This window comes from Aspergillus versicolor (assembly GCF_001890125.1).
Source record: "Aspergillus versicolor CBS 583.65 unplaced genomic scaffold ASPVEscaffold_3, whole genome shotgun sequence".
Classification (NCBI taxonomy): Eukaryota; Fungi; Ascomycota; class Eurotiomycetes; order Eurotiales; family Aspergillaceae; genus Aspergillus; species Aspergillus versicolor.
The window spans coordinates 843,962-858,417 of record NW_024467526.1 but is presented as its reverse complement, the minus strand read 5'-3'; the positions used below and the strand labels follow the sequence as shown (position 1 = coordinate 858,417).

Sequence of the window (14,456 nt, the reverse complement as noted above, 5' to 3'; positions counted from 1 at the left end):
TTGGGGGCAGAGTTGGCCAGCGTCGACTCCGCTCAACAGGAGTAGAAAGAATAGTCGACACGTACCATACAATGACGGGGGACCGACCCATCACTACTATCAGCCAACCCAGTCTGTCGGGCTCAGCAGCGGTGAAGGTGGATACTAGCAGTGAAGTAAGGCTTTCAAACAGATGGTTCACCGAGTTGTAATTGGAGAGCTGAGCTCTCCCCCAAAATGTGGGTTCGGGGACCAAAACTATACGATATTGTGAAGTCTACTTGGCAGACTTGAGGCGTCCGATTGACCTCCATCGATATACGGGGGAGTCTTTCGGGGGTCGTGCAACACGGTTACCGGGTGATTTACGACCCAATAAAAACTCTCTTTCCCTTCGTCCCAAGTGATCAGGCTATGGAGAATCCAATTTATACTTCCCATGAGCGTGGCCGCCTCAGCCACGAGCCCGCCATGCTGTGAGGTTGGTCTGATACCTCGATCAATAATTGAGGCAATCTCAATAATACCGCCGTGCTCTGTACGGTGTATACAAGACGACGACAGCCTCGGATGGGTTCGTGGCAGACGCTGACTCAGCCGGATGCGAGATCCGAACTAACTGGTTAAGTAATAGTAGCAGAGCCGGGCCACTTGCGATTTCAGATTTCGATTCGATTTCGATTTCAGATCCCGATCGGATTTCACAGAGGTCACGTCGGGTTTTCAATTTTCATACCGCGGGTTTTACAAATTCGGCTGTTTTTGTATGATACCTATACCCTGGCCAGAAATTTTCTCTGCAGGATTACATGCTCGTCCAGTTGCCTCCTTGTGCAGAAGGAAAACAGGCATTGGTGCAGTTATTGTGGGCATCATATAAAATGTGCAGGGATTACCCTTGTTATTATAAGGCTGCTGAATGGAGCGCGTTCTGGTGCTCGCAGGCTCAGAAGACTGGGCACGGTGGGTCGCTCATCGCCACTTCAAGCAAGATGATTCTGCGTATGTTCGATCAAAACTTTGTTTGGAAGTCCACTCTGACTGCGCCTGCTTCTGTATTCTTACAATCATAGACCAAACACTACGAAGGAGCAAACATGGAGGTGCTCGGTTCCTTCAAATCTCGCACTTCCAACAGTCAAACAGGTTTCATATCCCACTCCACTAAGGGTCTCACTCTCAGGGTCTATATAATTCGCTTCAGATACGGTTTCCGTATCAACTGCATAAATCTGATGCGGTGGAACACGCCCTGGCTGTTCCATTCCTCCTATCTCCATCATAAGGAGCGGTTCCTTTCTGGTCTGTCAGGCTGGCTTACCCGCGTCGGATGATCGGCTGTGTTATTATGGGCAACACTTTGGTTGCAAGCCAACAATACTGAGGTATTTCAGGGTTGTCAATGTCAGCTGTCAGATAAAAGAAACTCCGTAAAAGGAGTATACGAGATACGTACGGAGTAAATCTACGGAGTAGTGGGCACACCAAGCCTCAATTGATAATTCAAATCATCAAAATAATACGAACCCCCAAGGCTGCACCTGAACCTGAACCTGAAACCATGAACCAGGAATTGTCAGCACAAGGACGCAAAACCGATCCTCCATCTTCAAACCCAAGCCAAGTTCGTCCACTCGAATCCGTATCGTTCAATCCCTTCTGCACCGCCGATCCACCACCCCATCCCCACCAAACCATATCTTATTCCTATTAGTCTGAAGCGGGAGGACATGGATCCCCGATGGCAACCTAAACTAGTCCAGGTCTATTTGGCAGTTGATTGGGTTTTCCCAATTTCACATCATTTTCCAAGCCGCGTCGGGACCCAGTTTACTTCTGTGGGCTGCCAGTGGGTGGGCCCCTTTGAACATTGATTGCTGGGATTCGTTCCGATGTCACAGGCTGACGAATCGTGATTTGCGAGCCTTGAGTCGTGTTCTCGTGGTCCGAGTTCATCGGCCGAAACAAGAATCCTGTTGGGCCAACAGACGTCAGGCCCCCTGATTCTGAGGTACGAACATGAGGGGTGGGCCAGTGCCCCCCGTATCTACGAATTGAAACCGAAAAATCAAAGGCTGACTCTCAGTTCACACTCGCCTGATTCCGGGGTTGTTTGTCCGATTTTCGTGCTCCATCCATGCGATGCAAAGATGCCCTACTAAGGAAAGTCGTACGACTGAGCTTTTCTTTACATGCATATGCAAGTGCGGCGCGTTCCAAGTTGGGAAATTTCCAGGAATTGCCAGTTGGCACCGGGCAGTAGTGTCCGGAGTACTACCTTAGCACGCCCTGACTGGATGATAATAATGTGGATATCTCGAGAAGTTGTGAGGTTCTGACCGATGACTTGTGAAAATCACTTTGTCGCGGAGATGCAGTGGATCGGGGACCGAACTAAGACTCGCACTGCGCGGATGAGCCGGCTCAGAAACAAGGTGCGAAGTGGGTACAATTTCAAATACTACATGCCGTTTTTTAGAGTGTTTAGCTTGGAGTTTGACTTTTGACTCGCAGTGACTGGTGGTCGCGTGAATTATAGGGTTTGATGTTGGAGAATGCGAACCCCGGTTCTGCTCTGGCTTTGCTGCAGAATTCGAACCGGGGTTTGCACCTCCCAAGTTTGGTTGAGACTCGTTTTTTCACCGACTATCTGATCTATTGCTATATTGGTTCGGTCTATACGCCTTTCTTGTTGTATCGACACTCGGCACTCGTAACCCACTGGGCATATCAATAATACATCAGAGTGGATTAGCACCGGCAGTGTATTTGGATGAACAAACCAGGAGCTCTTTGTGACTGTGTGGCCACGGTCCTGAGTTATACCGGCATATTGAAACCCTCTCTCCGACAGCGATTCTATCAAATCAAGACATTATTCCAGAAGTCGGGTGGAGATCATCTCAAGCTTCAACGCCGTCACTGTTTCTGATTCTGATTTCGTTCCCGTCTCTATGCAGCCATGATGATGAACTCCCTTTCGAGCCTAACAATATACGTAGCGGTAATACAAGCTACGACGTAACAATCCGTTGCCCGCCACGTAGTATGTGCGATGTACGTACCGACAACTAGGCACAGCAGAGTCACAACTCTCCAGACCCGAGATTTGAAATATCCTTCTTCACAAGATTGTAGATCGATTTCGGCCGCGACGCGGCTTTGGGGTTGGAGTTGGCTTGGGCGCCGGCGAATTCGATGATCATTGACCCGATCCCCATCCTCCTCTCTCTGGCGCGACCATCCGCATAGCTAATTCAGTGCTAGGGCTGGAGAATCTAAACGGAGGAACCGCTGCCTCGTGTTGTACCGTTGAGACGCCGGGGATCTGACGATTCTCATCTCATCGCGACCCCACTCTGCAAATCTGGGATCTGGAAGAATGCCTGCACATGGAGAAAGATGGACAGACCTAATTCGCTAGCGGTTTTCAGCGACCGCACATGGGAGCATTCTGAGTGAAACCGCTTCGACAGCGTACGCAGAAACCCGTTCGATTCATTGTTCGTCAGGCTGGGGTTGGGCTGTGGACCATACCGAAGCGGCTGTGTTGGAAACGGGACAATCATATTGTGATACTATTTTGGACCACGGCGTGGAGTCTGGTTCTGGGGCAAATTCGAGAATCATCGCACTGTCCATCTCAAGTCTCTGGCAGACTTGAGGAAGGTTGCAGATCGTTGCGCAAGTGCCCCAGTTCTTCTCGAGAAATAAGGAGGTTGGCTCCGTCAAAAGCTTCTCGGGTCCTCGGTAAATCCAAGATGGGAGTGCAGGCTAGGAATATTCCGAGGATTGGGCTAGAGGTATTTGGAATAACGATCTGGCATCTTGGATCATCCATGTATAGCGCGTGCATTAGAATGCCATACCGATCCACTGCTGTGGGACAAGATGTTTACTAGTTTAGACCAAAATGGGATTGGTTCGGCTGGTTTTGTAACTTGTTTTTTTCTCTTCGTTGTTCCTTTCGAGTCTTGCTGGAAGAAATCGTGGATGAACCCATAATTTATGAGAAGTGGCATTGTGAGAAAAGATCACTACAGGTCCCTATTAGTATGCCAGAACCCACCGTGGTCCAGGGCTTTGTCAACAATAACCACAATTGATAGTTAGCTGTAGCCATCAATATTTGTAACTTGCAAGTACTGCTTGTATCTTTGCTCTAACCTTTTTTTTTTGCTTTTTCCCGGTGGCTGTACAAGGCAACGAGGAGGCAGCGGTATGGTATTTACCAGAAATCTCCGGATACCGTCCCAAACATACGGATGTGATCGTGCGATCGCGATGTTACGGTCCTCACACCCATCCTCGATCTACCCCGTCGTCCGGCGTTCTCCGGAGGAGGGGAGGGACTGCATCTCATACACCCAGTCTCCAGATGGGTCTCAAGCACGGACAATTCGCATATCCAAGGCCCAAGCGCATCAATGCAGACCCTCTCGGGCGCTGACGGCGCTATTGTTTATCGCATTTGAATCTTCTGTATCAGGATCTTGAACAATATGATCTGTCCTACGATGACGCTGAGGCTCTTGTCTGGTCTGGAGTGTTGAATCAAGAGAGCCAGACAAGGCAAACAACATTGGACTTGAGGCTGAGTGTTATTACGCGCATATGATCTATCTATTATTGTCAGATCAATGCATCTCCAGACAAGGATCTTGGGTCAAAGATCTCGGTGAGCTCATCCGATCTATGCATCCTCGCTCACCGATTTTTTGACATTTACTGCATTAAAGCCATTAAAGTACTGTTCAGAGTACATTTCGCGTTCAGCGTCTTCCCTAATGCGGCGCGAAACTTGTTCAAACAGACCGCAATTTTAATCGTATTTCATATGGTCTTGTTTCAACCAGCTGGGTAGGTGCTATCGTCGGTTCCTTGCCCATGGTGTAGAATAGACTTGCAATGGTCACGCCTGCTGTACTCTGTAACTCTGGAGTGAAGCTCTTTCCATCTCCAGACACTGATAAGCTTATCGTCAGGTGGTATCACATGACTTTGGAGCTCCCCCACTTCTTGGTAGGTGACAGTGAACAAGTCCAAGAATCTTTGGACTTTGGAAGGAGCCATCAATATCCGCTGAAAGCTTCAATGGAGTGAACTTCCCAAGTATAAAGTGTGGTAAATATATATTTTTTATCCACTAATCCCATCCGCCTCTGTCTTAACACTGGAGTTCGTTTTCCGTATAGCACAAGACCGACGCTATGGCACCGCCATACATACCTATTGCTGAAATCCCAACTGTATCGTTACTATACAAGCTCAAGCGCCTGGGTCCTCATCCACAGCCGCTCAAGACGCCCTCAAAACCACTCAATGATATAATATCACTAATCCGAAATGACATAACGAAGCTCGAGGGCATTGACTGCATCGTCAATGCAGCTAATGAACGGCTTCTCGGCGGCGGCGGCGTTGATGGCGCAATCCATCGAGCTGCTGGCCGCGGCTTACTGGAAGAGTGCCGGACACTCAATGGCTGTGATACTGGCGATGCCAAAATAACAGATGCATACAATCTTCCCTATAAACGGGTGATTCACGCTGTGGGCCCTATATACCATTATGAAAGGCGCGTCAGTGAGGGTGGACCGGAGGCTTTGTTGCGGGGTTGCTACCGTCGCAGCCTTGAGTTAGCTATCGAGAACAACATGAAGAGCATTGCTTTCGCGGCAATTAGTACGGGTGTGTACGGGTATCCGCCCCGGGAGGCAGCTAGGACTGCCCTTGACGAGACACGCCAGTTTTTGGAACAGGAGAGCAATATCGGGAGCCTAGAACGGGTCATTTTCTGTAATTTTGAGTTCAAAGATGAGAGGGCTTATGAGGAGTTTATTCCGTGAGTGCCCCGTATCCCACTTTCGTTTTATAACATGCTGACTGGCTTAGGCTTCTTTTCCCTCCTGCAGAACAGCCCCAGAGTACAGGAGACGGAGACGATCAAAGTGCATCTCCACCTCCTGAGGTCCTGGCTGCGTCGCTTCCTGACCCGCCGACGCGAGAGCCCACTTTAGCAGGTCAACCAGAAAGCAAGAAACAGAAACTCAGTTCATCTGATGCAGGGACCCAGACCGCACATATCCCTGCATTTTCCGAAGAGAAGAGTGAAGATGAGTGGGAAGAAGTCCATAAACCCGATGCTGGTCGTACGAACACGCTAGACGACGAGCCCGTCGAAATTGATCAACCTTCCTCAGACATCGATGTTCAGAGTGTACAGTCAAGCGGGATTATGGACGATATGGTCCACTCTCAATCGACGGATAGTCACTGGGGGAAAGACTAATAATACTTACTATTTGTTGATTTTGACGTCGCGAGTCGATAGTCAATCTCGTATGGCGTTGGCGTTGCTTCTTGATGTTTTGGGTTAGGTATTTGTATCAAGCGCTGCAAATCAACTGCAAATCTTTATTGTGAAATATATATCTGAACTTTAATTATTTAACCTGCAGTAAATGCCGAGGCTTGTGATATACTATTACCAAGGAGGGAAAGGGTGCAAACAGTACAAACAAGCTATATCAGATCATTCGGAACGTCGCCTGACAATCTGATAAGTCCAACTTTTTGTCATGGGTCTCGATGCTCCTCTTTGTGTAATAATTTGCTCCTTACTGAACTTATTCAATTGATCTCACGACTGTGCTATGACGTTCGATTGCAATCCGTCATACCCTGGATCCTCCACTTCCGCTGCCTGATACCCAGACCTCATTTTTGACCGACGTCGGGAAAAGCCTCAAGAGTTAGGGGCATAATAAAACATGCCAGAGAAACCTCGTAAACTCCGGGTACTATCCCAAGAAGACGCTAAAGTGCTTCGGTCCTCATCACCAGCACCGGAACCTGCACCCTTCTCAGAATCACAGTACCCGTCCGCATCACAGAAACCAGCAACACCCTCAGCCTCTAAAACCTCCCAGCGCTCCTCTCCCTCAACTCCCCGGTTCTGCTTCTCCTCTTTCCTCCGCGCCCGCTATGCCGCTCTGCCCCGTCCCGCTCGCCAAACGCTCCGCTCTCTCAAAGTTCTAGCGCCCATACTCCCTATCGGCCTATTCTTCTCCGAGCATGTCATGCAGGTCCTATGGGTAAACGGGCCTTCAATGACACCATACCTAAACGAAGACTACGATACCATGCACACGAAGAAGGACATCGTCCTCGTTAACATGTGGCCGTTTGGCGGCGCGGGATTCAGTCTGCCATGGCGGGAAGAGCGCAAACGGAGGTTAGAGCGGGGGATGGTTGTTTTGTTTCGGTACGTTGTTTAAAACATGGACAGATATATACATACCCCTCCCTTCTGCAAATCGCATCGCGCAATGCTAACCACTGTGTAGCTCACCCGGAAACCCCCACAACCTCGCCATAAAACGCATTATTGGGCTCCCCGGGGACCGGATCAAAACGCGTGAACCGTGCCCGAAGGATTCGCAGATTGTGCCCTTTAACCATGTTTGGATGGAAGGGGATGCGGTGGATCCGAGGAGATCGCTTGATAGTAATACATATGGGCCGGTGAGTGTTTCGCTGATCTCTGGCCGCGTGATGGCGGTTTTGTCGCCACGGTTTAGGTGGTTGGATTGGTCGGGTTGGGAGAAGGGAGTTGTGGAAGGGGATGAAGAGGGGAGGTTTGGGAGTGATTATCGGAAAGAGACTAGGGAGAGAGTTATTAAGGGGGCTGTTCAGCTGGAAAGACCGTTTTTGAGTTGAACTACTACCTATCTACTGAGCGACGTTTGTTAGAGGACGAGTGTAGATGCTATAACCATCTTTGTACTTATAGAAAAGGCAGCACTGTACATATATATGTATATTATATTATAGTCTATCGTGTGCTGGCCGGAAGTATGGGTATATATTACATGTCTATTTACTAAATGAGAGAGAATAGGAGACAGGTTTAAGACGAAGTCAACCTGACATCCTCCGCCTGCCCCTCCTGCAACCGATCAATCTCTGAAGCAATACTCAGAACCCACCTATCTTTTTCTACCCTACTCCGCGCCTTGAACACAATCGTCCGTCCATGCACACCCAGCTTCGAAACAGACTTTAATGTTTGTCGCGTCCTTCCTTTCTCACTGGACTCACTCGCACGAAACAGTCCTTTCCGGAGAGGCTGCCAGATCACAAATGTGATAGCTGTGTCCTCGTCAGTACTCGTGTACATATCCGACGAGAGATATGCCCGTGGCAACGCGCCGTGACCGGGGTGATTGCTATCGAACGTCTGGTTTGAGTAGAGCAGGTCGTTTTCTGTTAGAATACCTGAGTAGATGTAGCAGTTTTCGAGATCAATGGTAGACTCGATATGGGAGTGGATGTGAGGTATTTCAGCACCGTTCTGCTTTCGGAGGGAACTGTGATAGACGAGGAGTTTGCCAGCTGCGAGAATAACGTTAAAGCGTTTGAAGGATGCGTGACGGCGAGGTTTCTTGTGAAGTTGACCCGACATCTAAAGTTTGAGGTTAAACCTGGTGCATTTGAAGCAAAAGTGTCCGGAGGCATACCTTGATTGTGCGACAGCCAAGTAGGGAACACATGTTGTGGAGGAGGGGCGATGCCTCAGCCTTTTTTACTTCCCACTTCCTTGCGTACTGCCCTATAACAGACTCCAGTCCCTCGTCGATACCGAGAATTTCTAGGTTCCTCTGTCGTAAATCTTTGAGCTCGGCAGAGTCAGCCGCCGTTCGGGCTTTCCAGTACTTTACTAGTTCTTCCAATCTATTCAACCACGCATCCCTGGTGGCACTGTTGTAGGCCTGAAACCTGACGACAAGGCCGTTGTCCAGAAGCATTTCAAAGCCGGCATCTTCGAGAGGCTGATCAGTTGCACTTCCGCCCTGCGGCATATTGTTCGTCTCAGTGGCTCCTGTCGCCCGGTTTCTCTGGGTATTGGCATTTGACGTAGTGGACGAGTCCTCCTGAATTTGGCGAACCTGCTGCACTAGGCATAGATTAATGAATCCCTCCGCACTAGTAAGGTTGTGGACGTTTCGCTGCGACTGTGCATATGCTTCCTCATCGCGCCGTTTCAGGTGTTCCGCATTTCCATTAGATAGCCATGATATTTCTCCATCTTGAAACGGAAACGGGTCAACCTCATAGGAAAGGGGCGTTCTGTCTAATATTTCCTCAGTCGAAGGGATACCGGAATCTGGCGCGCATAATCTAGGAGGTGCAGGCGGTAGGACTTGCGAAGGCTTGCAGAAGAAGAGATATTGATCTTGGGAAAAGAAGTAGAGACGTTTGGAGAACATCCTGTTCATCCGTTGATGTGCGCCTGTTTGAGAGGTGAGTCGAATCAAGAAACCTTCAACAGGCGCTGGTTCTTCTTCCTTCCTTGACCCATGTCTAACAAAGGTATCGTAGTGTTGCTTTGGGCGTAGCTCTAGGTCATGTGTCCCCTGCATTGCGATAGATCCGTACATTTCCTCCTCGTTAGCGCCATATACCCATTCGAGGCGATCATATCGTTTCCAGGCAAGGCCCATGGCCTCCATATTCGTCCATTCATTCATGACTGCAGCCCACTCTGGACGATTTTCTAGCATTTTCATACACCCTTGTATAATCCGCAAGTATGCAGATTCGTCCGCGAGTTTCGATATGCTGTCACGTCTTTTGCTAGCTTCAATCTCTCGGAATGGATTGTTGAATATAAGGGAGACCGCAAGGTCCGGAACATTGACCCCGAGCTCAAGGGTACGGCCTCTCCCCAAAGTGTATGCAATGAAAGTGTACCACTCAACAGCGTGGGCAGTGGACTTGGGTCGCAATATGTAAATGTTCGTTCCCCGCTTAGATTTCTGCCACACCGCGATTGTCTTATCCAGGGACGAGTAGAGGTTCATTTTCGCAGACCTTCGGCCGAGGGCAATTTCATGATAAGGTGAGGCCTTTCCGCTTTCCTGTATCTTGGGCACCACGCGCGTCTTGTACAACTGCAAGGTAAATGGAGCTTCTTTGTCCGATGTTGCACGGCAAACCACTAGAAACTCCCTCCAGTTATCTTGCACGCGTGTTTCCATCCGTAGGCTGTCGAACTCGTTGTAATCGTCCGGTAAATCATCATGCAACGTCTCCTCGACGCGAACTAGCATCCTTTCAGCTTTGATGACTTCCCCTTCTTCAATCTTGCGCCGAGAAAGCCAGACTGGGACTTTCTGCTGAGCTTTTTGCTGAGCCCTGTGCCTTGTCCCCGATATCTTGGACGTAATCCGCTGTTGCTTGTTATGTAGATTGTCATTGAGAGTGAGTCGGTTGGCAATGTGTGAAAGACGTGTGTCCTGTCGCCTATGCCGCGGACCATGCTCTCCTTCTCTGGAAACCACACGTTCGGGCTCTTGTTGTTGAAGGACAGGAGGTTGAACGCTGCGTTGCTTCCCCTTGTCTTTGCTTAGCAATGGTACCGTCGAGCCAGCCTCACTGGGGGTTGCTGACGGGGATACCTGATTAACATTAAGGTGACTAGGGACACTTCGGCCCTGCTCGCTTTGTGACACTCGTAGTAATCTCGAGTCCGGTTGTTCTCCGGGTTTAATTGATGGAATTTGGGTTATGCTAGAAAGACTTGGAGTCGGTTCTCGCGCTGTAAAATATGCCGACCTTGAGTCACCTTTGGTAGTACCTGGCGTTTCGCCATCGCGCATGAGCAGCGGAGACGGTGGCTCATCATCTTCCTCGTACTCGTGGGTCAGGGTCCTGAGATCCTGTTGGGGCCGCGAAGCTTCCTGGCCGCTGTCATATTCTTGCTCGGTATCCGGTCCATACTCTTCTGGTTCGATCGGTGGAGGGCCAGGTTGTGGTGCTTCCGTCTCTTGGGCGTAGTCCGACTCTGCAGAGAAGGTAATGGCCTTCGACCTGTAGTTTCTGAAACTAAATCGTGTTTTGTACCAGGACTTGCGATGACTCTGTAGCCAGTTTTTGGGTATGGGTCCGATGAAGAGTCGCTTGTTGGTTATGTGGAGGTGGCCCGGGGAAGCGTGACGCTTGTTGGCTGTTAGCAATGTTGCAGGACACTCAAATATAGAGGGTCCCTCACTAGCTTCTCAGAAGTATAGGACCCTTGTTCAAGGCCCGGAAGGCCATCCTCAGGCGGGCGCGAGTTAGACTCCATCGCGTCGCCAGCATTCTGGGTGCCAGCACCAGACATTCACAAGGGCGCCAAAAAAGTGTGTAGTTGCAAAAAGGAGCGGAGTAAGGCTGCGTCTTAGGAAGGTGATCAGATCAGATGGAGAAAATCGACAATCAAAATGACCAACCCACGCCACGCCCCTTACTGCTTCAACTCCAGAAAACGCAGAGCATAAACTCCGCCTGGAGAAATGACGTCGTTGCCTGCCCGTGATCGGCGTTGTTTGCACTGTTTGTAACATTTGTAACGTTTGTGACGAGGGACCTCGCCCCGCCTATTGGCTTCAATGGTTGCGTGGCCTGCTAGTGGCGGTGAAGCTGTTGATGAAACCTGAGAGCTCCCCCAAATCCCCTTTCTTTCACTCCCTACAACCCATTCGATTCTTTCCCAGTGCTGCAGTTTTACAGACGATTCACTATGGCCGCTGAAATCCCCGCTGGTGGTACTTGGTTTGATACCATCAAGAAGTCCTTCGCAGATGTCCCGGTTGACAATGCCAACGACAATGGGATTGCTACCACCGAGTTCCTCGAAGCTGCCGAGTCTCTCACTACGCTGTTTGGTATGTTACACGCCTATTGGAGTTGACTGGAGGTGGCTGATACTAATTGTTTCCCGGATTAGACCTCCTCGGTTCCGCCGCGTTCTCCCCTGTCAAGAACGACCTGACTGGCAACATCAAGGTCCGCATATCCCCCGCATTTAACTGTCACTCGCGCTGATGTGCATTGTGCATGCAGAAAGTTAGAGAGAGGCAGCTGGCTGCCCCTGGCGAATCTGGAACTCTTCAAACCCTTGTGCTCAACGAGTTGAAGACCGGGAAGCATGTTGCAGCAGAAGGTTTGGTCTGGCTTGTCAGGTTTGTGCCGCCCAAAGTCTAAAGAAGGGAACCAAGAGAACCTTGGTCTATCAGATATAGCTTCAGCTTTAGCTAACCTACATTCTTACTATAGAGGTCTCGACTTCACCGCCCAGTCCCTCCGCCACAACATCGACAATGCCTCGAAAGAGCTGTCCGAGTCCTTCCGCGATGCATACGGCAACACTCTTAAAAAGCACCACTCCTTCATTATTAAGCCCATTTTCTCCGCAGCCATGAGTGCAACCCCCTACAGGAAGGACTTCTATGCCAAGCTGGGCAGTGATGATGCCAAGGTCAAGGCATCTTTGGAACGTGAGGTGGCAGCTCTGGAGGAGAGAGTGGCTATCCTAAAGTCCTTCCAGGACCGCAAGGAGGCCAAGTGGTGATTTATGTTTGATTGGATTGATATGCGAAGCGCTCGTGCCACGTCTAGGTCATTTGCCTTAGAATTGTATATATGCCCCAGCAACATCTCGATTACATAGCCGGACTAAACTAGACCAAGCAATTAAGTACCCTGGTCTTTGATGAAACGGTCTATAACTATGGAAGGGCTTAATCCTTCTTGTCCACGGCGCTGTCGTTGTATAAAGGCGGACAACCTTTGAACGTTATTTATAGAAGCCTAGCCTTTTAAGAGGCTTTCCAGCATTTTCTGTGGAACTGCTTATCGTTTCGGAAGCTGTTGGGGGCGGGGGCTTACAGTTCGACTCTATAGGTTGGAGTGATGTCCCGACATATCTATTTAATGCACACGACAAGTGGGGAGTTTCTGGAGATTTATTATGGCTCAGTCGATGGCGGGCTTATATATTTATTTAGGCAAAAGCATGGTGGTGTAAATAAACTCAATTAGACTATTTAGTTAAGAAAAAAGTTAAGAAGTTGAATATGCGCTTGGGCAGCATTGATACGAGGTGTTTTCGAGGCTGATGGCAGAATGGTCCAGTGTCCCAGTACTTTCTGAAAGACCTCCCCGGCCCGAGACGCGAAGGTGAAACAACCGACCTCTCTCCTACGACATCATCGTGTAACAGCGGTGCTATATCTAGTCCCAAACAGGGAATACCTACCGCAGTCTGTCTGCCAGGTCGCGGGTCCAGCAAGGCCAGGCTCGCATCGGCTGGCGTCCCACGAAGTGATCGAAGCACGTTCAGGGCGGCAAACTTGCAATAATAATAATAATAATAATGCGAGCCCATATCCGGCGAAATCTCCATCTCCTCCCTTTCTTTAACTAGACTGAAAGTTTAAATGTCGCTAACGCTTCGCCTCTCATGAGGCCCGAGGGCCCAGAACCTCATGCAGAAATTTCCAAAGTGAGGAACACCGAGCAGACAAAGTTGACACTGACAGGCAGCCTGTCAACTCCTCGAACCACTTTACTACGTAGTAAACTTTCCTGTCTTCGGTTCCCAACTTCCCATAGTTTGCCAGTAGTGCGGCAACAGCTTGACTCCAGGTTTCTGACTCGCGAGCCTGATCTTCTTCGCTCGATTCGCCTTTTGAGCCTTTGAACCTTGAAGCCCGGATCTGGTGGGCTCGATTGTTGATCGAAATGTGAAGACCACACATCCGATGCCGTTCGGCGGTTCGCTATTGGGATCTCATTCTCCACCCGCGGAACTTGACGGCTGGAATACCATCGCTATCTGTCGATCTCAGCCTCGATTCTTCTCTGATCGCGTGTTTGATCTCGCCTGGAAATTATTCCCATCTTGCAAAATCTCGCTTTTGGCGCGAGCTGGCCAAGCTTGGCGAACTGCACATTTCGAAAGTGAGTTGTAGCTGTGTTGCGAATTGGTCTGTCCTGCCCTGTCAACCCGAGTGAAGGATACCCATGGTTGAAGCAAGCCATTGTCAATATCCATCCATGGATGTCTGTTGGCAACTGACGGGTTCGAACATTTGAACATGCTGAATTCCGTCTCTGACGCTTTGAGAGTTGCGGAACCTGGTGGAAATTGAAATCGTAGGATGGATCATCAAGAAACGCCAATTTGGAACTGTGCTGATCCGGCCGTCCACCGGCGTTTCAGCGATAGAGAGGATCTCAGCCTCATCTGCTTTCCTCGAACCTCTGAGCCGTGTTCGGCTTGAGAAGGGGATACCAGATGTCTCATGAAGGAAGCATCAAACCAGGAGTCAAGATAATCGCCGAGTTCTGCATGGCCTTACCTTAGTTCTGTCATGCAACATGTACGGAGTATGTGCATTTCCGCTAGGTGAAACAGCTGCAGAACAGGGGGGGCCGCCAGCGTTGGATCCCCCGCTGATGCCAAATAATATGCCAACGCTTCTCATCGCTTACACTCACTTGTCGGCTGTTTACCTCGATTAGACTGGGTCGGCAACGTTACATCCATGTTTGCCTCCACCAACCAACCCCCATTTGTGCATCTGCCCTATCCAATTACCGATGAACCACTCTCCGCGCCGCTCTTCTCATTATTATTATTGTACAGT

The 14,456-nt window shown here is 49.6% G+C and overlaps 4 protein-coding genes across 4 annotated transcripts; 3 read left to right on the top strand and 1 right to left on the bottom strand.

Moving 5' to 3' along the window:
- Positions 1–4,717: 4,717 nt before the first annotated feature.
- On the top strand, positions 4,718–6,521 carry ASPVEDRAFT_39248 (macro domain-containing protein). The gene is made up of 2 exons (XM_040811880.1): positions 4,718–5,824; positions 5,875–6,521. Exons 1-2 carry the CDS (start codon positions 5,190–5,192, stop codon positions 6,269–6,271), a joined length of 1,032 nt encoding a protein of 343 aa, XP_040665640.1. The 5' UTR covers positions 4,718–5,189; the 3' UTR covers positions 6,272–6,521.
- A 40-nt stretch (positions 6,522–6,561) lies between these two features.
- ASPVEDRAFT_188299 (putative mitochondrial inner membrane protease subunit Imp2) lies at positions 6,562–8,163 on the top strand. Its single transcript, XM_040809033.1, has 2 exons — positions 6,562–7,246; positions 7,329–8,163. Exons 1-2 carry the CDS (start codon positions 6,753–6,755, stop codon positions 7,699–7,701), a joined length of 867 nt encoding a protein of 288 aa, XP_040665639.1. The 5' UTR covers positions 6,562–6,752; the 3' UTR covers positions 7,702–8,163.
- ASPVEDRAFT_51176 (sporulation-specific 71 family protein) lies at positions 7,892–11,110 on the bottom strand (the record flags this gene model as incomplete). The annotated part of the gene is made up of 3 exons (XM_040814431.1): positions 7,892–8,446; positions 8,502–10,982; positions 11,036–11,110. 3 exons carry the CDS (start codon positions 11,108–11,110, stop codon positions 7,892–7,894), a joined length of 3,111 nt encoding a protein of 1,036 aa, XP_040665638.1.
- A 435-nt stretch (positions 11,111–11,545) lies between these two features.
- Positions 11,546–12,376, top strand: ASPVEDRAFT_128583 (GLTP domain-containing protein; the record flags this gene model as incomplete). Its single annotated transcript, XM_040806561.1, has 4 exons — positions 11,546–11,690; positions 11,753–11,811; positions 11,869–11,987; positions 12,082–12,376. The coding sequence occupies 4 exons, from the start codon at positions 11,546–11,548 to the stop codon at positions 12,374–12,376; spliced, it is 618 nt and encodes a 205-aa protein (XP_040665637.1).
- Between the last annotated feature and the right edge of the window lie 2,080 nt (positions 12,377–14,456).